Source organism: Narcine bancroftii, chromosome 5 (assembly GCF_036971445.1).
Source record: "Narcine bancroftii isolate sNarBan1 chromosome 5, sNarBan1.hap1, whole genome shotgun sequence".
NCBI lineage: Eukaryota > Metazoa > Chordata > Chondrichthyes > Torpediniformes > Narcinidae > Narcine > Narcine bancroftii.
Genome location: NC_091473.1, coordinates 120,878,018 through 120,899,065, shown reverse-complemented (window position 1 = coordinate 120,899,065; position 21,048 = coordinate 120,878,018). Strand labels below are relative to the sequence as shown.

At 43.0% G+C, this 21,048-nt stretch overlaps 1 protein-coding gene across 4 annotated transcripts in view; it reads right to left on the bottom strand.

Moving 5' to 3' along the window:
- The window catches only part of LOC138763929 (vitamin D3 hydroxylase-associated protein-like), an 81,524-nt gene that overhangs the window by 20,214 nt on the left and 40,262 nt on the right, over positions 1–21,048 (bottom strand). The window contains exons 7-11 of one of the 4 annotated variants that reach the window (XM_069938931.1): positions 17,604–17,644; positions 13,180–13,304; positions 8,264–8,389; positions 3,754–3,851; positions 716–815 (exon numbers count right to left, since the gene is read on the bottom strand). In XM_069938931.1, the coding sequence (XP_069795032.1) occupies positions 716–815; positions 3,754–3,851; positions 8,264–8,389; positions 13,180–13,304; positions 17,604–17,644 (490 nt within the window). The remainder of the gene's footprint in view (positions 1–715; positions 816–3,753; positions 3,852–8,263; positions 8,390–13,179; positions 13,305–17,603; positions 17,645–21,048) is intronic. The other 3 variants (XM_069938932.1, XM_069938933.1, XM_069938934.1) reach the window with 3 other exon arrangements.

Below are 21,048 nucleotides of genomic sequence, written 5' to 3'. Positions count from 1 at the left end.
GTGGGGCTGGGCAGAATTCCTAATTATCTGTAACTGTAAACTATACTCAAGAAGAAAGAAATGTATAAAAAAGAAAGAAATAGGGACAATTGACTGTGCAAATACAGAAAAATAAATATTCAATGATAAATAATAAGCAAATCAATAGTCCTTAAATGAGTCTCTGATTGAAATTTGTTGTTGTGCGGTCTGATGGTAGAGAGGTAGCAACTATTTCTGAACCTGGAGGTACGAGTCCTGTGTCACCTATACTTCTTTCCTGATGGCCACAGCAAGAACAGAGTGTGTCATGGTGGTGTGGATGGATCCTTGATGAATGCTGCTGCTCTGCAATGGTAGCATTCCAGGTAAATGTTCTCGTGGGTGGGGATAATTTTGCCATTGATGTACTGTAACTAGACTGCGCCCACTAACTTTTTAAGGGCTTTCTGCTCACGTGATGCAGCCAATCAGCATACTTTCCACGACACATCTGTAGAAGTTTGCCAAGGTATCCCCAGTGGCGGCAGGTTGGGAAATGAAAGGTTAATGAGCTTCTTGTGAGGATAATTCAGATGCCTAAGAAAATAATTCACTTCCCATTTTACAATCTTAGCAGAGGTCCAGTGGAGATCCAGCGCCTGCTGGCCAATATAGGGATTATGTACAAGTTTCTGTCACAACAGCTTCCCATCTCCCCATCCCAAACCACTCATGAGGGAATTTGAATACTTACGAAAGGCTTCAGAAAAAAACATAGGAGCTTTTTCATTACTCCAGGCATAGCATATGTAGATACCTGAGTTCTTAAATGAGGGTCGATAATGTCACCTTGACTAGAAAATGTAAACAACTTTTAGTGATTTAACTTATATTTATAGTACTTGCTCAGTATTCACACATATAATCAAAGAGCCTGCACTTCTTTCCTAACCTACACCTAACTCTTAAAACTAACAAAATTCTTTGTCAGAGAAATGAAACTAAGAATTCTTAGTGAAAGACAAGAATTACATTGAAAAACCAAATTCTTCTTGTCAAGTCACATTCCTTTATGACTTGCATCTTTTGGTTACAAATCCTCATAGATCATGAATCAGGACCTTGTCTTACTTATTTTCTCAGTCAGCTGACAACACTTTAAGCAAAAGATCCGTTTTTAAAGCACTCACACTTGTCTTTCGGACAGCAGCCCTAAAAGCATCTGCTTCATATCCAGAGGCGCCTCGTAGCGCCCTCAGGACCCGATGGAGGTGAGCGACTGGTGCCGTCTGTGGATCCCAGAACAGTTCCAGCTGCGTGAAGGATTATGGGTAGGGAAGATGGCCATTGCTCTGCTGCATTCTGTGCCACAGAGAGCGGCCCAAAAGCCGGAACAGCCCGGTGTGGCTGTTCCAGCCTGCAGTGGCTGCCCCCATTGGAAAATCCATTATACATTTTTATTTTGCATTTAACAAAGCAACTACAATAGCCTCTTTCATCTAGGCTTCATTATAGCAAAGCTCAGGGGACCAGTGGGACTCTTAACCCCTCCTCCCCCTCGCTCCAGCCTAAAGTCCCCCTCTCCTCCCACCCCAACTCATCCACCCTCCATTCTCTCCCTCCAGCCCTTTCTCTCTTCCCTTTTTCATATCCTCTCTCCACGTCTTCGCTGCCCAATTCACCAGCCTTCCTCTCCTTCCCCTCCTGCCTACAACCCATTTCCCTCCGTCTCCCTTCCCTCTGCCCCCTCACTGATCATTCACCTTTTCCACCCCTCCTCTTTTTCTCCTCTATCCCCTCCCTCTGCCCATTTGCTCTCTCCTCCTCTACCCCTTATCCCACTACTTTAAAACCTCCTCTCCATCCCCCCTCCTCTCATCCTTCTCCCTAGTCCCTCCCCATCTCCCACCCTCTGGGATCTTGCCGGACTCCCTCAGCTTACTTGCGCTCCAAACCCCGCCAGATGGGATGACTGGGCCGGGACAGCGGGACTAACACTGGTTTCTTTCGCCAGGCTGGGAGCAGTTCCACTGACTCGGCTCCATGTACTTCCATCCTGACCTATGACATGACAAGCTGGCAGAGCCTCCAGTAGCTGGAGGTCCGCTACCTGATGCTGACCGACTCGGCGCAGCCCAACTGCATCTTTACTGTGGCCGGCAATAAATCCAACCTGACCGATGAGTGACTGCTGACGGAGGCTGAGGTGCACCCCTGACCACAGAAGTAAGTGAGGAGGGAAGATACCATCCACCTGTACAAACAGCTAGTTCGTTACCGGATGCTAGTGGAGTAGGATGTGCCCACCGCCGAGACCATGTGCTTTGAAACCGGCACCAAGCCTGCTGTTCGAGACCATCCTGGAGTTGGTGTGGTCAGGAATCGCCATTAACTCAAGGGAGCAGTCCCAGACCATGGATCTGCGGCACAGCACAGAGCCGAGTGGCCCCGAGCAGCCTGCTGCATCCAGCAGGCACCGTCGGCAGGTGATTGAGGAAAGCTGTAGGAGAGCGACCAGAGGAGGAGGCTTGGTGAGCGGCGTGCGCAGTATGGTTTGGCCTCCCTGCCCAATAATATGGACCCATCACAGGATCAAGCAGAAGGACCACCGCATTCTAGACACAGTCACTGACAGACCTGCCGTGGACAAGTGGGCTTGAGATCATACACGTACTGATCATTGGTGACAAGGCAAAAAGGTTCCACTTTTGAAAAATGTACTCAGGGGAGCAGTCACTCCCCCTCCTATCTACGCCACTGCTGCCAGTCCATTGCCTCTGTCCATCATATCTCAGCCCTGCTTGTTTCGTCAATCCCATGTGGGGCCACTGCCTCACTCCTCCCACCTTGCCCTCTTTAAAGTGCTTCTGTTCTAACTTTCCGCAGTCCTGATAAATGTTTCAGCTCAAATCGTCAATCCTTTCTTTTCTGCCGTTGATGTTGATGCTGCTTGACCCCCTGAGTTCCTCCAACAGGTTGTGTTTGGCTTCACATCTCATGTCTCTGTTCTCACTCTCCAATTGCTTCCATTCACTTGATGACAATGACATTTTGTTTCCTACTTTTCCCTAAGACCCTCTGGTTTTACCCAATCAGAGAACACAACCACTCCCACTCTCCCTTAAGTTCTACATGTTTCTTGTATCTCCTTTTCAGTTCTGACAAAGGACTGACTTGAAATTTTAAATATTTTAAAATTTTAAATGCAATTTTTTTTAAATTTGAAATTTAGACATATGGCCAGATAACAGGCCCTTCTGGCCCACAAGCCTGTGCTTCCAATTACCGTACAACCCCATACATTTTGAATGGTCGGAGGAAACTGAAAAACCCAGAGGAAACCTACACAGACGTGGGGAGAACACACAAACTCCTTACAGACAGCGTGGGATTTGAACCCGAGTTACTGGCACTATAACATCGTGGCGCTAATCGCTACGCTAACTGTGCTGCCCTAGAAAATGTTGGCTCTTTTTCTCTTCCCTCATTTGTGGTTTGACCTTCTAAGTATTTCCAGCATTTTCTATTTCTGCATAGATGGAATTGAGTTTAAGAAATAAAGGAACAGAAAATCAGAAAGTATATTAAAGATGTACCAATTATTAAGAAACCCAAGTGCTGATATATTTCTGGAGATGAAACTACCACATTATTTTATAATTCTTTTCCATTAACATGACTAATTCACTCCACTTGTTCCCCAAAGTAATTCATTTACATAAAATTTATAACAAAAGTTAATGATTTCATATTTTCAGTATTGCAAATTCAGGTTTATTGGGGGTTACCTACAGGCTTTCCAGGAATGAAGCACCATGGTCTGCAAGAAGTCCCTGAAATATTACTTCATTCATAGCATAGAACATTTTTGGTGGTGTGAATGATATCAGCTGAAAAGTGGGAGAAAATAAAAGTCAATGGTTTTGTGCGTTGAAAATAAACAATAAGCTCACTAAGCAATATATAAAAAGGAACGCTTACCCCATGATTAAATTTTAAACATACAGCACGGTAACAGGCTCTTTCAGCCCACGACCACATGTCGCCCAATTACACCCCATTGGCCTACACTCCCGGTACGTTTCAAAGGGTTGGAGGAAACCGAAGCATCCGGAGGAAACCCACGCAATGATGGGGAGTACATACAAACTCCTTGCAGACAGTGCCACATTCAAACCCGGTCACTTAACCGTTAACCGTTAAGCTAACCGTGCCACCTATTATGTTCTTACAGAAAAACCTCTGCTCAAGGTCCTGAAACTTGTATCCTAAAATTTATACATTTCTTTCCAAGGAGACAGTGAATCAGTGAGAAATTGGCAGTTAGAAAGTGAAGCCACAAAAATATGGTTAATTAAATAGGATACGCTGTTCGGTGTAGGTGCGGAAACTTGGAGGAGGGGGTGGGAAGTTGTGAAGGGCATAAAATCCACTTTGTATTACTTGGACTAATGCTTCATTTGTTGGTTTAGGTTGTAAGTAATTCCATTCACTTTAAAACCTTTTGAAGGGGGTTAACATACAAATATCTCTGAAGACAATTGTACTTGACAAAAATCTTGTACTCAACGTGGGCTCCACACGGAGCTTTTTGTCACTGTGACATAAATCATGAAATCATAAGACATTTATGATGCAGAAGACCACAAGACCTAGGAGGAGAATGAGGCCATTCAGCCAATCAAGTCTGACCTGCCATTCAAATCATGGCTGATGTATTTTTCCTTTCAACCAAATTCTCCTGCCTTCTCCTCATAACCTCCAATACTAATCAAAGACCTGTGAAACTCTGCTTTAAATACACTGAATGACTTTCCCTCCACACCATTTTTGCCAATGAATTCCACATCCTCAGAAGAAACTTCTCCTCACCTCTGTTTTAAAGGCATATCCTTTCATTCTGAAGCTCTGCCCTCTGGTCCTAGACTCTCCTATGACTGGAAACATCTCTCCAGCCTTTTCAATATTCAATATGTTTCAGTGAGGTCCCACTCATTTTTAAACTCTAGCGAGTGCAAGTCCAGAGACATCAAATATCATCATACACCTAATAGCCTGAATGTGCCTGGGATTGTCTGATCTCGGAAGCTAAGCAGGCACAGTATTTGGAGGGGAGACCGCCTAGGGACAGCAGGTGCTGTAGGTTTTCTGTGAGTGACACTGGACAAAGTGGAGACTCTCTGTCTGCCTTATGGTAGACAAAATTTAGTATTATGTGACAATAATGGAACCTTTAACCCTCTCATTTTCAGGGATCATTTTTGTCGACCTCTTCTCAGCTCTCTTTCACACCAACACATCCTTTCTTAGATAGGAGTCCCAAAACTGCTCCAAATGTGGTCTGACCTAAGCCTTTTAAAGCCTCAGTATTATATATTTGCTTTTATATTTTAGTCATCTCAAAATGAATGCTAGCATTGCATTTGCCTTTATTCTACCAACTCAACCATCAAGTTAACCTTTAAGCTACACTTTCTGAATTCTACCCGCATTTAAAAAATAGTCTGCTTTATACTTCTACTAAAGTGCATTTCCCAACACTCTATTCCTTCTGCCACTTCTTCGCCCATTCTTCCAACCTGGCCAGGTCTCTCTACAGACTCCCTGCTTCCTCAACACTACATGGCCCTCCACTAATCTTGGTTTTTTTGTCCATTATGCAAAGAGGAATAGATCCTTTCTATCTACTCTTTATAGGCCCTTGTAAAATCTGCATCTGTTTATTCAGGACTTTGAGGTAAAGACCATGAGATATTAATAAGATGGATACTTGCCAGGAAATACACAGACTACAAGAAAATGGTGGCCATGAAAGGTCTCTGGTCGATTCTCCTCTGATCTTAATCAGGACAATGACACTACAAATAATAATGTAGCTTCATATATCTGCTATGATTTCTTCTTTGGCTTGGCTTCGCGGACGAAGATTTATGGAGGGGGTAAAAGTCCACGTCAGCTGCAGGCTCGTTTGTGGCTGACAAGTCCGATGCGGGACAGGCAGACACGGTTGCAGCGGCTGCAGGGGAAAATTGGTTGGTTGGGGTTGGGTGTTGGGTTTTGGATTTACAAGTACAGTAAATATCCCCCTCACAAGGCCTACAGATAATACAACTTGATCACTCTTTACGGCAATCTATTCGACAAATCAATGCAACAAATAAATTTCAAATATGTATTTTAACTGTTTTTCCTAATTTGCATTGATGCCTCTCAAGTTTTTCCTTGTTGAAAAAAATCTTTCTACCCAAACATTCACTTAATTATATTTAAGACTCAATCATATTTCCTGCTAATTGAGAAAACATCCTGCAGAGTCTATCCCTGATAAATAGAATCCTGAGATTTTCAGTAAATCAGATAGGCCTTCACTAAATCCCCACCAACTACAAGACCGAACTGGAGATTGTATTTCTTGCAGTCATTTCTTATTGATAAAATAGCTTCTTCCTACTTTACACACTCTTTGGACATGATACCACTCGACATTCATGAACAAATGGGATGCATGGAGTCACACAGGAGATTGCAGGCATTGGAATCTCAAGCTAAATACAATCTGCTGGAGGAACTCAGGGGTCAAACAGTGGGAGAAAAAGAATGGTCAACCTTTCAAGCCCAAACCTTTTATCTCCATGGGATGCTTGCTTTTTTAACACCTTTCTCATATACTTGAGAACTCACTAGTTTGCAGGATGATTTCCTTTGTTTAAAAAGATGTTTATCTAATTTCATTTTTTTAAAACCAGAGTTAAATTCAGAGTCAGTAGGATACAAGATGATTGAACCAAACTTTAGAAATAACCCATGAACTTCTGCATGGAGAAATTTTGTTTTACCTTTAGGTCTACAGCACTTTCCTGCCCATGAGCCCGTGCTGCCCACAATTGCACCAATTAACCGACAAACCCCGTTCATTTTTGGATAAGTAAACATCATTTGGAAGTAGTTTATTTGGATAAAGAAAGCAATTTTTAGAATGACTCAATATAACTTTCACTACATCCCAGGATGCGGTAGATGCAACGAAGAATACTGCAGACCGTTGACATAACGTTGTTGTGAGTGAGGAAACCAGTTTGGTAGGTCTCAAAGGCCTACTGAACAGTTTTGATGTAAGGAAGGATTCTATTTACAGAAGACAAGTGTGGGAAAATGGTAACTGATGCAAAGCACACACACACAATGAACTGGTACATACAATGATCAGGGAAAAATCACCTCGATTCCCCACCCCCCCTTGACTCAGTGCAGGCCTGACTCTATGCTATAAGGGACACTAATTAAATGCTCCCAACCCTTTTAACAGTGCACATCTTACCAACAGTTTCTCCAGCACCCTTCCATATTTCTAGGCCTGGAGTGAAGCAGGGTGGTCCCAAGCTGGCAAAGAAAGAGAACAAAGAAAACATGGCACCTTTATAGTGCTGGAGGGACAAGCCCACATCATTTACCGGGGACAATAGATCAGTGGCAGGAGGGTTATTCTAATTACAACAGCCAATGGCCCAAGGACAAGTACAGGTAGGGTGGACAGTGCAGTCCAGGTAATTTACATGTGCACAACAGCAAGGTGTGCACTAATGGGTGGGGCACAGTCAAACCTTGACTGGCAGCTGGCGTGTCCTCCAACTAGGTAGGGGGCAATGCTGTCACATGACAGCCACAACCTTTCCCAATACAACGTTCTTATTAATGATTCCAAACAATCCAGTTACGTTTGCTACTTGTATCCTGTAAAGGTTATTGCTATGAATTAGATATAGGTGTTAAGAATGACCACCGAGTTTGAAGATTATAGAAAGACTTAAGCAAGAATAAAAAATATGGAAAATAATACATCTCTGCAAAGAGATTTAGATATTTAAAACTGTCAAAGATTTTTATCTTTACACCATTTTAATGTGCTCATATTTTACTAACTTAATGACTGTTTTCAATAATTTAACAGCAAATGTTTATACTCAGCATAAAATATGACATCAATAAAAACAAAAATTTATTTTTCATACTTTGGCACCTATTTTTAGTTTCCTTTTTGGATGTAGAGGTTGACGAAGTAATGGGGATGAATTAAGAGTTTTACATGAATTAAAATAATTAAAATACAATGTCTTAGTCCCCTTAATATTTTCCCTTCTCAGCCTTTCTCGAATTCTAGTAATTTCTCCATGGCCTTTGAACAATGAGACAAACCTATTTCCTGGCCTATCAATTTTACACTTGTCATTGATGGCAGGCATTTTAATATGATTGCTGCCCTTTCATTTAAAAGTCTGTGCAAATTTTTTGTATGTAAACACACCGTGTGTCCAGCGTCTTTCAGTAGCTGCGCAGTTTCCAACACGGCACGTTTTATGCTTGGGGAGGGGATCCAGTACCCGTCGCTTTCAAAGTAACCTATTTTCATCGGCTTGGTGTCAGAATAGATCTTTAAGATAAATATTTAGAAAATAAATGTTAAGATGTGATTCTTCCTGTTTTATTTTCTATGATTTCTAAATTTGTAATATTAAAAAGCAGGAGAACACAGTATTTTCTATGAAATGACTCAGTAAATGTTGGAGGAACTCAGCCAGTCTCACAAAGACTATAGAGGTAAATATATATTTACCAAAGTTTGGTCCTCACTCCTTCTTCAAGGTATAAGCAAAAAGTAGGTAGGCATCTGAATAAAGACAAGGAGAGAAAGGGGAAAGAATGGGAGGGGGAGGAGTCCAGACCAACAAACACAGGATATGATATGAGGAAAGGTGAGAAATGATTTTGGCTCTGTGAAAAGAGACAGAGGGAAAATGGGAGAAAGAGAGAGACAGAACTTCAGGAAAGGATACATGACATTGTGACAAAGATGGGGAGGGGTCATTTGACGGAAACTGGAGAAGTCGATATTAATGCCATCCGGTTGGAGGGTGCCCAGACGAAAGATGAGGTGTTGCTCCTCCAATTTGCAGGTGGACTCAGTCTGACAGTGACCACTGTTAAACTGACACCATCTCATCATCTGCAATTCCTTGTCTGCTCATAGATGGCCTGTCAGTTTTAAACTTGCCATTGCTGGAACAACACCCAACGCAGATCTGTTCATTTGATTGGGAAAATTTAAACATTTACATGTACTTTTTTGATTTTTTTTGTATATTTCACAGTATGTTTGTGTTTGATTAATTTACAGTTATTTTTCTTTAAATAAATATAAAATCTTTTAAACTAACCATTTTTAATTTGCCTTTTCAAGTTTTCCTGAAAGTCCCTAATGTCCAAAGATTATTTTAAAACGTTGAAGTGGAGTTCATGAGATTGCATAGCCCAGAGCAACAATTCAATGAGCTTCACGACATTTCCTTTCTAAATACCGTAACCAAGTGAGATTTTAACTTTTGTTCTTTTTCTGTTTCCCCGGGGCCTACCTTTCTCTTCAGTCAGAATCTCAAGAAAATAGCTTCAAGGGCACAGTTGAACCCAAAGGAACACTGGGATTTATAGTTAAAATGTTGTGGGAGTCCACACACCATTGGGCCCTGGTTATATTCAGAGAGGCCCCTCCTTCTATAACCCCAAGTAGCAAATGTAGTAAGTGCAGCCCTTCACAAACATAGCAGTTACACCTCACTTACAACCTCATTATTCTCTCCTCTTTACATGGTGCGGGATTAAAATGCATAAAATGAGGATTCATCATTCTGACTCCTCACAGAATATCTGTGTGGTTAAAAATGTAAGATGCTCAAACATTTAAGAATGCTTAAAGATCTCCACTACTGATCATTCTTTGCAATTAGAGATTCTGGGCAATGCAAAGACCAATTGATTTTGATTTCTGGTTTTTAACAATTAAAAAGCAAATGAGCATATTCAAAATTCAATTTCTTGTCATTGTCATAAAACAGTGTCATTTTACATGAAATTACTTTTGCCTGCTGTAAGGCAGACAGATTCGCCATCGGCAGAAATTGCCTGAAGTATCTCTTGCAGTCAGAGAAAAAGAAGCAAAAGAGAGACCCCCCCTTACCCCACCGAGTGTCCGTAGATTCACCACCACCACTTCAGCAGTTCTGAAGCCTCACACCATCAAGTCCAAACCATATGCAACCCGAGCCACAGATCCGGACCTCTGACACGGTCAGGAACTCTTCAGCGCCTTCGGCATCCTCTTCCATCTCGGTTCCGATACCTATTACCCCTTCAGCCAGTTTCGAGCCAGTCTCCAGCAGTCCGGTGTGAGTCCCCCCAACAGCAGTCTCGAGCAGCCCACAACCTCCGTGGGTTCTTTGCCTCGTCGCCAGCAGCCCACTGCATGCAAGGGTCTTTCAGCCTCACAGCATCCTCACTGTCTGTCACATGGCCACCATCCCGTGGGTGGTCTCCTCTGCTTCTTCTCAGACGGGGGTGGTCTCCATTTTCTGGTGCCCTGTGCCAGTCATCCGCTTCCCTGGAGTCTGAAACCCCTCTTGGCTGCTGCCCATTATAGGTGCCATCATCTAGGGATTTTAAATAAATAAAACTACCATAGGCTCCTATAATGAGCCATTCAAAGCCATTCAATTGCTGACAGCAGTTGATTGGGTGGTTGGACCCCGCGGGAACGCTGATTCTTCACTCCTCACTCTCCATGGGTCCATAACAGTGGCAGTGCTGCCGCTACACCAGCTCCAGCAGTACCACCATTTTCATTCCACAACAAATGAAGAACCTAATTATTACAGTCACTAAGAATGTCTGTAACTAAAGCCAGACACCTGGGTACTGATACATCCAATAAGGAAACACTGTTTGTCAGCAGACAATTGGCAGAAATGTGATTCATTCTGTCATTGTGGTCTCTGTCGGTCATGGTCGAACATGGGTACTGCACCTCTGGTAGTCACTGGTTTGTTGAGCAGCATCATCTGTGGCTCGTCTGAAGCCATAAAGAGAAGCTGGAGTTGCCTCTCCAGGGCGCAAGCCAGGGCAGAGTTGATATAGAGATCCGTCTGTTGCCCATGCAGTGGGACCCACCCCCACCCCCCCTCCATGCTAATGACAGGTCTAAAGGAAGGACAAAAGTCAATACAGTTTGGTGCCAGCAGCATCGCAGGAGTTGCTGTGTCAGTGCTGGGTACAACAGTCAGCCCCCTTCGGGACTCCGACACTGGATTTTTCCTCGAGGTTTATTCCCAAAGCCTTTCCCATGAGTGGGTATAGCCACAAGGCAGCAGAGGTTTGAAATCAGAGTTTTCCCTCTCCTAGAAGAGTTACCATCCATGGTTAATGAACCCCTTCTGCCCAGAGCAGCTGGTTTCAAGGTGCCAGTGGCCCATCTTTTCCCCTTCTCCCATCAGTGAAAACAGTTCTGCCAGACATAAGAACTATGCCAAATGTGAAGGCCAGGAGTTGGACTTGATTGTCAGAAGCTGTTTGAGCTGCATGCCATGAAGAGCATTTGTGTACCAGTGGGAGCTTGTCCCCACTCCCATAGCCCTTTGGCTATAACAACCTTTAGAGTCAGAAATGTGAGAGTATTTATATTTTAATAACCTTATTCTATCCCCACCCTGCCTCTTGCTCAAGCTGAGTCTAATGGCACATGTCTGCCTTTCCCCTTATCGCATCTCCAAGCTCAAACAAATTCTTGGTCATGGCTTTGATTGGTTCAGGTCCAAATTTTTTATTAGCCCTCTCAGCAGACTGTTCATTCTAAACACCATAAACTCCAATCAACCAAAAATCGCCACAGCCTTAATGATCCTATATTCTAATTTTATTAATATTTGAGTTTGGGTTTATTTTTATTGTCATATACATTGACTGATGTACCCAAATTCTTACTCACTGCAGCCAAACAGGTCTTTCATAAAAACAATGCCAATAATGAACAGAATGAATTTAAAAAGAGAATAAATACAAGAGATGGATAATAAATATTCACAGCAAAGGAAATTCCACATACCCTAGGACATAATCTCTTGCTATCCATCCCATGCTTTGCTCTTTGATCTTATCAAAAGCATCCTATATTTTTCACACATATTTAGCTGTTTAGCTCTCAGCGATCTTACCCAAAACCTTCATCCAATTTCAAAAGCCTCCTTGGAACCTATAATTTCAGCTTTTGCTTTCAGTCATCCTTCAGTACAATTCTTTGCAGAATCTATTTCTTTTATTTGAAATATTTAGAACATAGAACATACAGCACAGTACAGGCCCTTCGGCCTGTGATGTTGTGCCGACCCATATAGTCCTTGAAAAAAGTACTAAACCCTCCCTACCCAAAAATCCTCTATTTTTCTTCCATCCATGTGCCTGTTTAAGAGTCTCTTAAATGCCTCAATGTTTCAGACTCCACCACCATCCCTGGCAAGGCATTCCAGGCACCCACAACTCTCTGCATAAAAAACTTAACCCTGATGTCTACCCTAAACATCCCTACCTTCACTTTATATATATGTCCTCCGGTGTTTGTATTCCTACCCTGGGAAATATTACTGACTGTCCACTCTATCTATGCCTCTCACAATCTTGTAGACCTCTATTAAGTTTCCCCTTATCCTTCTACGCTCCAAAGAAAAAAGTATCAGCTCTGCTAACCTTATCTTATAAGGCTTATTTTCCAATCTGGGTAATATCCTGGTAAATCACTTCTGCACCATCCCCATAGCTTCCACATCCTTCCGATAATGAGGTGACCAGAACTGAACATATACAAGTGTGGTCTCACCAGAGATTTGTAGAGTTGCAACATGATCTCTCCACTCTTGAATTAAATCCCCCAATAATGAAGCCCAGCATCCCACAGGCCTTCTTAACAATCCTATCAACTTGAGCAGTGACCTTGAGGGATATATGATTTTGGAACCCAAGGTCCTTCTGTGCATCCATACTCTTAAGTAACTGACCATTAACCCTGTACTCAGCTTTCTGGTTTGTCCTTCCAAAATGCGTCACCTCAAACTTACCCGGATTGAACTCCATCTGCCACTTTTCTACCCAACTCTGCATCCTTTCTATATCCTCTCGTAAACTTCGACAACATTCAGCTCCATCCACAACTACTCCAACCTTTGTATAATCTGTAAACTTACTGACCCATCCTTCTGTCTCTTCATCCAGGTCATTTATAAAAATCACAAAGAGCAGGGGTCCCAGAACAAATCCTTGCAGTACTTCAATAATCACTGACCTCCAGCCAGAATACTTGGTAATGACTGTATAAATGCTAGCAGGTATTGCATTTTATGTTACCATGTCATTGAAGGGAAGAGGTGGCACTGTGGGATCCAATTCGAACATATCTTCACACAACAGAGCTTTCATGCAATATGCCAAGCTATCCACATCTCTGGCAAGTGGACCGACAGACGACTCAACTAGAAAATATAAATCACTCAAAAACAGCATTGATTGTTAAAATAAAAATAAATATTGAATTAGGTAGTTATGGTAGTCATGGGGGATTTTAACATTCAAGAAGGCTGCAAAAACCAGGCGAGAGAGAGAGATTTTGTAGAAAGGCGATGAGCTGGCATTTTTAAGTAGCTTGTTGATGAGCCCACTCAGGGATTGGGTGTTCAATTTTTTTTAAATAATTTTTTACATTTATACATAACATGCTGTTGTACAGAGGGACTTGGGAGTGCTTGTGCATGAATCGCAAAAAGTTAGGTTGCAGGTGCAGCAGGTTATTAAGAAGGCAAATGGAATGTTGGCCTTCATCGCTAGAGGAATTGAATTCAGGAGTAGGGAGGTAATGTTGCAACTGTATAAGGTACTGGTGAGACCGCACCTGGAGTACTGTGTCCAGTTCTGGTCTCCATATTTGAGGAAGGATATACTGGCTTTGGAGACGGTCCAGAGGAGGTTTACTAAGTTGATCCCTGGAATGAAGGGGTTGACTTATGATGAAAGATTAAATCGTCTAGGATTGTATTTGCTCGAGTTCAGAAGAATGAGAGGAGATCTTATAGAAACATATAGGATTATGAAGGGTATGGATAGGATAGATGTAGGAAGGTTTTTTGAGCTGGCCAGGGAAACTAAACCGAGAGGACACAGTCTCAAGAATGTTGGCCTGTACTCAAAATTTAGGAAAATGAGGGGGAATCTCGTTGAAACATATTGAATGTTGAAAGGCTTGGACAGAGCAGATGTAAAAAGGTTATTTCCCATGGTGGGAAAGTCTAGGACAAGAGGACATAACCAGGACTAAAAGGTGTTCACTTAGAACAGAGATGCAGAGGAATATCTTTAGCCAGAGGGTGGTAAATCTGTGGAATTTGTCACCACAGTCGGTGGTGGAGGAGGCCAGGTCATTGGGTATATTTAAGGCAGAGATTGATAGGTTCTTGATGAGCCAGGGAATCAAAGGTTATGGCAAAAAGGTTGGCAGTGGGGCTGGGTGGGTAAGGGGGCCCGACCCTCTAGGCTTCAACCTACTTAGTAAACTTGTAGAAGTGTAAATTTGACCGCTTGTGATGCACCATCAATAATTTCAAGGCTGGAAGTTATGCAAAACTGATAGGCTTTTATTCACAATAGAATGGAGACACATCTATGCTGGCCAACTGTCCTGAACTGGAGAGGGGACTATGAAACAGTCACGTTTATTCAGGAGTCTGTGGGAGAAGCCATAGGTACATTAACCCCAGGCAGACTAAAGAGCCACACTGTCTGTAAGGTGTTTGTACATTCTCCCTGGGTCTGCATGAGATTTTCCCAGCTGCTCTGCAAGGAGTTCTCTGATATTTATTTGTTAAACCTGCCAGATTGCAAGAGACCTATGAACTGTAACTGAGCTAGTGGCAGCACTGTCACTGGCTTGTCTTTGTCTGGTTGCAATGAGTGTCTAAGATGTTTAGAAACATATATGTGGTGCATTTCATTGTAATAACACCAGTGTGTCTGTGAGTCTGTAGGCCCATCACACAACTGGCAACTTGCGCTCACTATTTCCTTTGCCCACGTCTGCTGGGTGAAACCTCACAAAATCCACAAGCTACGGCAGTGCTCGGGCCCAGGCCCAGACCCGGACCCAGCGAGATTCCCCTTTCCCTGTGGTCACATTGTGTTCAGCTGTTGCCAGCCAGAAAGGGGTGTAACTAAGGGGGGACCAGATGGGCGACCGCTCTCCCCACCTTTTCAGCATGGCAGCACCCCAATCTCACAGCCCTTTCCCATACCGTATATTTCAGAACTGTGAGACCACAGCATCTGCTCCCTGCTGATTGGGGTATAAGCTGGAGTGGATCGCATGCCATGCATGCTTGAATCACACGAACACCAAGTGCAAAATGGATTCTATGTTCGAACAGTAAAACGGAGAGGGAGGGAGAGTCCCAGAGGCAAGATCTGTAAGTAAAATGTTTGTTTTATTGAAAAACTGAATTGATTTGCAAATTGTGCCACACAGTTCAGCTAGGCCGAGGGGAGGGTTCGGAGTCGACGTTGGGAGCTCCGGTGACCGAAGCTCCCGAGTCCCGACTCCTGACCCTCCCTTATCCCTTCAGCCTACTGATATGTTCCAGACGAGACTAAAGCAACCTGTGCAATATGAAGCATTGAGGATGCTTTTGCCTCCCCAGCAATAAATCGTGCTTTGCTGGAATTAAATATATTTTGCAGCTGTTTTCACGAATTGTAATTTTTTGGATTTAAAAAAAATGTATTAAGTGCAATGATAATGCTTGTGTGTTACACATCTGCTACAATTTGAAAGCATTTCTATAATAGCTGCGAATGATAACCGTATGGGAGAGAGTTCGTGGTTGTATCAAAGGTCCAGTACCGTCACGGCTCAATGTGAGGCTGCCACTCATCCCCACTCCCACACTCAGCCTGGTCAGCCCCCCAACCCTGCCCCCACCCCCCACAGCTCAACCCCCCCTCCCTGCCCCTGCTCAGTCCAGTCAGCACCCTCCCCCAACCCCCACCGCGCTCAGCCCGGCAAAGGGTTCAGCGCTTTGGGGCCACTTCGGTGAGGTGCTGGAGCTGTGCTCCAGTGAGCTCCAGCACCTCACCAGAGTGGCCCCAAAGCGCTGCTCCCCTGATGGAGACATTAAACCTGAGGCAGGAATGGAAAACGTAACATGTAGCTGCTTCAGTGAGGCTAGTGCTGCGGGTGGGTGGGTGAGCATAGCCCGCGAATGTTGTCCCACATCCCCGACCCTAGGAGGCCTTACTAACACTCATCTTAGGGGTCTGGATGGTAGTTAATCTGCCACTATGGATTTTAGTAAGGTATTTCATTCAGAAAGTCTTGAAGCATGGGATCCATGTGAATGGCTGTGTGGATTCAGAATTAGCTTGCCTCCAGAAAATATAGGGTTAGTAGTACATGGAGGTCAGTGACTAGTGGAGTTCCAGGGGGATCTGCTCTGGGATCCCTGCTCTTTGTGATTTTTATAAATGACATGGACAAAGAAGTAGAAGGATGGGTCAATAAGTTTGCAAATTACGCAAAGGTTGGAGGTGTTATGCATAGTGTAGAAGGTTGCAACAGGATATAGACAGGATGGCAGAAAAGTGGCAGATTGAATTCATTCTGGATCAGTGTGAAGTGTGCATTATGGAAGTTCAAACTTGATGGCAGAGCATAATGGCAGCATTCTTAGTAGTGTGAAAGGGTCCAAAACTATAGATCTCTCAAGGTTGCCATTTAAGTTGATAGGGTAATTAAGCAGCCTTATAATATACTGGCTTTCATTCATTGGAGGATTGAGTTCAAGAATCATGAGGTAATATTGCAGGTCTATAAAACTCTTGTTAGACCACACTTGAAATATTGTGTTCACTTCCAGACACCTCATTACTGGAAGGATGTGGAAGCTATGTAGAGCGTGCAGAGGAGATTTATCAGGATATGGCCTGGATTGGAGAATGTGTCTTATGAGGCAAGGTTGACAGAGCTAGAGCTTTTCTCATTGAAGCAGAGAAGGATGAGAGGTGACTTAATAGAGTTTTCCAAGATTTATAGATAGGGTGAACAGCCAGATCCTTTATCCTGGGGCAAGACCAGCAAATACCAAAGGATGTCTGTACAAACTTTGGGGAGGAAAGTTTAAGGGAGGCATCAAAGGTAGGTATTTTTTTTTACACAGAGAGTGGTGGGTGTCTGGAAAGCATTGTCGGGGTGGTGGTGGATGCTGGTGCAATAAAGACATTGTAAAGACTCTTAGACATGCACATTGGTCCAAGAAAAATAGAGGGTTATAGGTGTGAAATGGGGAAATTTTAGTTTGTTGAGTAGGTTTGTATAGGTTGGCATAAAATCGTGGACTTTCTGAATGAGAGAACCATGCATTATACTACATTTACCTCAATTCCTATTGTCACTTCCTCAAAAAACTTAATTCAGCTCATGAGGCATTATCTACCTCTTGCAATGCCTTGCTAACTATCCCTGAGAAGACTATGCTTGTAAATTCTGTCCCTGAAAATTTTCTCCAATAGCTTGCCCACCACTGGCTTAAGAAAATCATACCCTTCTGTCCTGGAGCAAGCTTGTGTGTCTATCTCTGTGACCTTTTATAAGTTGTTAATCTATAGTTGGTGGCTGAAGCATCTTGGCTGGATGACTGCCTGTGAGTAACAGCCTATGATCTTAAGAATAACTACGGTTAAATGTGGCACATTGACGTAATTATACACATTCATGCAGAGAGGAAACTCACCCGTCCTCTGTCCAGTTGAATTTACTGACAACCCCTTTTTGCTGCAGGAAATAAAAACATATTACTTCCTCAATGAATATTCCCATCTTAGCCAAATTATTTCTTCTGTAATCTGCTACATTTTCTTCCAGTTAACCTCTAAAAATATTCTGAGCTGTTTTGTCTAACTACCAGTTGAAATATCAACTTGAACAGTTTACGTATATATTCAGAACAAGAATGATACCTATTCAGACTCAACAAGTCCTCAGCCAAGAGCAGGCACCTGCTGCATATGTTTCTGAGGCAACTAATTCTGAATCTCACAGCCTTACATTCCTGTTCCAATGCAGTGTGATCCAAAGATACTGCATTCTCTGCCCACAAAAATCAAGTGACAAGATAAGTCCTTTCTTGTATTGAAAATTGTTGAGTAGGATTGTACTATTATTTCCCATCGTAAAATCTTACATGCATAGATGCACGGGAGGATCTTGGAATACAAGTGTATTGCTCCCAAAAGATGGCGATAGAGGTAGATAAGCTTCCTGATCATATCAGAGGTTTGGACCTGGAGCTTGGGTGCCTCAGAAACATATACACCAGGTGCCTGCTCTTGGCTGAGGGCTTGTTGAGTCTGAACAGGGGTCTGTGCGGCTGTAGAGACTGAGGGAGTGCTGGAGGTGAATCCATAGACACTCATTGACTCCCAAGTGACTCCCTTTTGCTTCTCTTTCTCTTACTGTAAGGGGGCACTGAGCAATACTAATGGGGCTTTTAGTAATGCAATATTTCCATGCAATATTGTATTTTCTGTTTAACTACACGACAACAAAAGACTCCTGAATCCTGAGAATTTTGAAGAAGGCGACATAGTTAGTGTAGCGGTTAACACAACGCTATTACAGAGCCTGCAACTCAGGTTAAAATCTGGCGCTGTCCATAATGAATTTGTATGTTTTCCCCATGTCTGCGTGGGCTTTGTCCAGTTGCTCCAGTTTCCTCCTAACATTCAAAACATATGGGGGTTGTAGGTTAATTGGGTGTAATTGGGTGGCATGAGCTCATGGGCCAGGAGGGTCTATTACCATGCTGTATGTTTCCATTTTTAAAATTAAATTTACATTTAAGTTTAGCTTGCTTCCTTGACAGGCAAGGGGTATTGAGTATAAGAGTTGGGACACAACTTTAGTTAGCCCATACTTGCAATGCTGTGTGCAGTTCTGCCTGTCACCCCACTGAAGGATGTGGTAATGCCAGAAGAAGTTCACCAGAGTCTGGCCTGAAATAGAGGGTGTCATGATAATGAATATGTATGAGATTTACCGGAAGTCACGTGGTATGAGAGAGATAAGAACACAAGCAGGAGAACAAAGGAAACCGGAGAATAAAAAGACACTAAGAAGTTTACCTGATAAACTTGTGTTTAATGTTTTATTAACTTCACATTTCGGGCCACAAATGTGACATTGGCGATGAGGATGAAAGAAGCTTGAAGAAAATTAAAGACTAAACAAGATTACAGAGGTTTACAGACAACTTCAAAGTGATAAGAATTTTCTCTGTGACTCAGTACTTTTGGGGCTGGAATATTTCCTCATGGCTGGTGCAGACAGTGACTTTCTAACACATAGTGGAATTGCTCATTTTGACCCAACAGGTGATGCAAGCACTGTAAGTGTGAAGTGGAAGGTATGGCTGGAAGAATTTGAATCCTACGCCGACAGTCGTGGCCTATTTCTAGATACCGGTACAGTTGAACAAAAAGCGCAGAGGAGGGTGTTACTTCTTTTCACTGCAGGACCCTCAGTTCGGGAAACATTTAAGACACTTTTAAATACTGGAAGAAAGGATGAGTACCGGAAAGTGGTAGATGCATTAAATGCACACTATGTAGTGACACCGAATGCTACATTTCAACGCCATTTATTTCGGAGAACGAGACAAGAAGATGGCCAGACAATTGCTCAGTACGTGACGAGACTACGCCAGCTAGCTGTTGGATGCAATTACATGCCAGCTGATTTGGACAACCAATTACTGGATCAAGTCGTACAGCACTGCAGATCAGATAAACTCAGAAGACGTCTACTGGAAAGAGGGAATGAGTTGGAACTCACCGATGCTTTAACCATTGCTGCTGCATTAGAGGCTGTTCATACCATGACCCTGAAAGACAACTCAAGCCAGCAAATTAAGAGGCTCTCACATCGCCATAATCAGCCAAGATATTCGTCGATACAGGATGTGGAGTGTTATCGATGTGGAAACCGAGGTCACTTTGGAAAAGACCCATATTGCCCGGCCAAAGGCAAAGTTTGCAGAAAGTGTGGAGGTAAGGACCACTTTGCAAAGAAGTGCAAAAGCAAGTCCAATGCAGACCAGAAGAGGAAGAGTACAACTTCCAAAGGCAAAGCCTGGGGGAAAGGAAAGTATCCTGGAAAGAAAGATACCATTCGCCAGATAGACGGTGACGATGATGATACCCAGGAGGAACAGAGTTGTTACTAATTTACGTTGAATGAAGTACATCATGAGAAGGTCCCAGTGATCATTGGTGGAGTGACAGTTCAGGTCATTGTAGACTCAGGCAGTGACAGTAATGTGATTGATCGACATTTATGGGAGAAGTTGAAAAGGAAAAAGATCATCTGTACCTCAAAGAAGTGTTCCAAGAAACTGTATCCATACACAGCAACCAAGCCATTGCAGACCATTGGATGTTTTACTCCAACTGTTGAAGCTGGAGATAAGTACACTGAAGCAGAGTTTTTGGTCATAGAAGAGAGGGGAGAACCATTGCTGAGTAGAAGCACAGCGCAAGACCTGGCAATACTTCATATTGGACCTTGTGTCAATTCAATTCAGTCATACGAGGATATGAAGCAAGAATTCCCCGCAGTCTTCCAAGGAGTAGAAAAGCTGAAAGGTCGACAATTGAAGCTAGCGGTAGATGAAACTGTCAAACCCAAGGCACAACCAATGCGCCGAACTCCGTTTGGACTTCGTGAGAAAGTCGAAGCCAAAATTAAAGAATTGATCGAACAAGACATTATTGAACCGGTGGAACATTCGACACAATGGGTCAGTCCCGTAGTGATTGTGCCCAAACCAAAGGTTGACATAAGACTATGTGTTGACATGAGAATGGCCAATGAAGCTATAATTAGAGAACGACACCCTATACCAACGGTGGAGGAAATACCAGCAAGGTATTCTCAAAAATTGATCTGAAATGGGGCTATCATCAATTAGAGCTGGATCCGGGTTCCCGAGATGTAACTACATTTGTGACTCACTGTGGATTGTATCGTTACAAGAGACTATCATTTGGAATTAATGCAGCTTCGGAGATCTACCAGTATGAAATCCATCGAGTGATTCAAGGCATTCCTGGAGTTGCCAACATTTCTGACGACATCATAGTCCATGCACCAACGAAGGAAGAGCATGACAAACGGTTGAG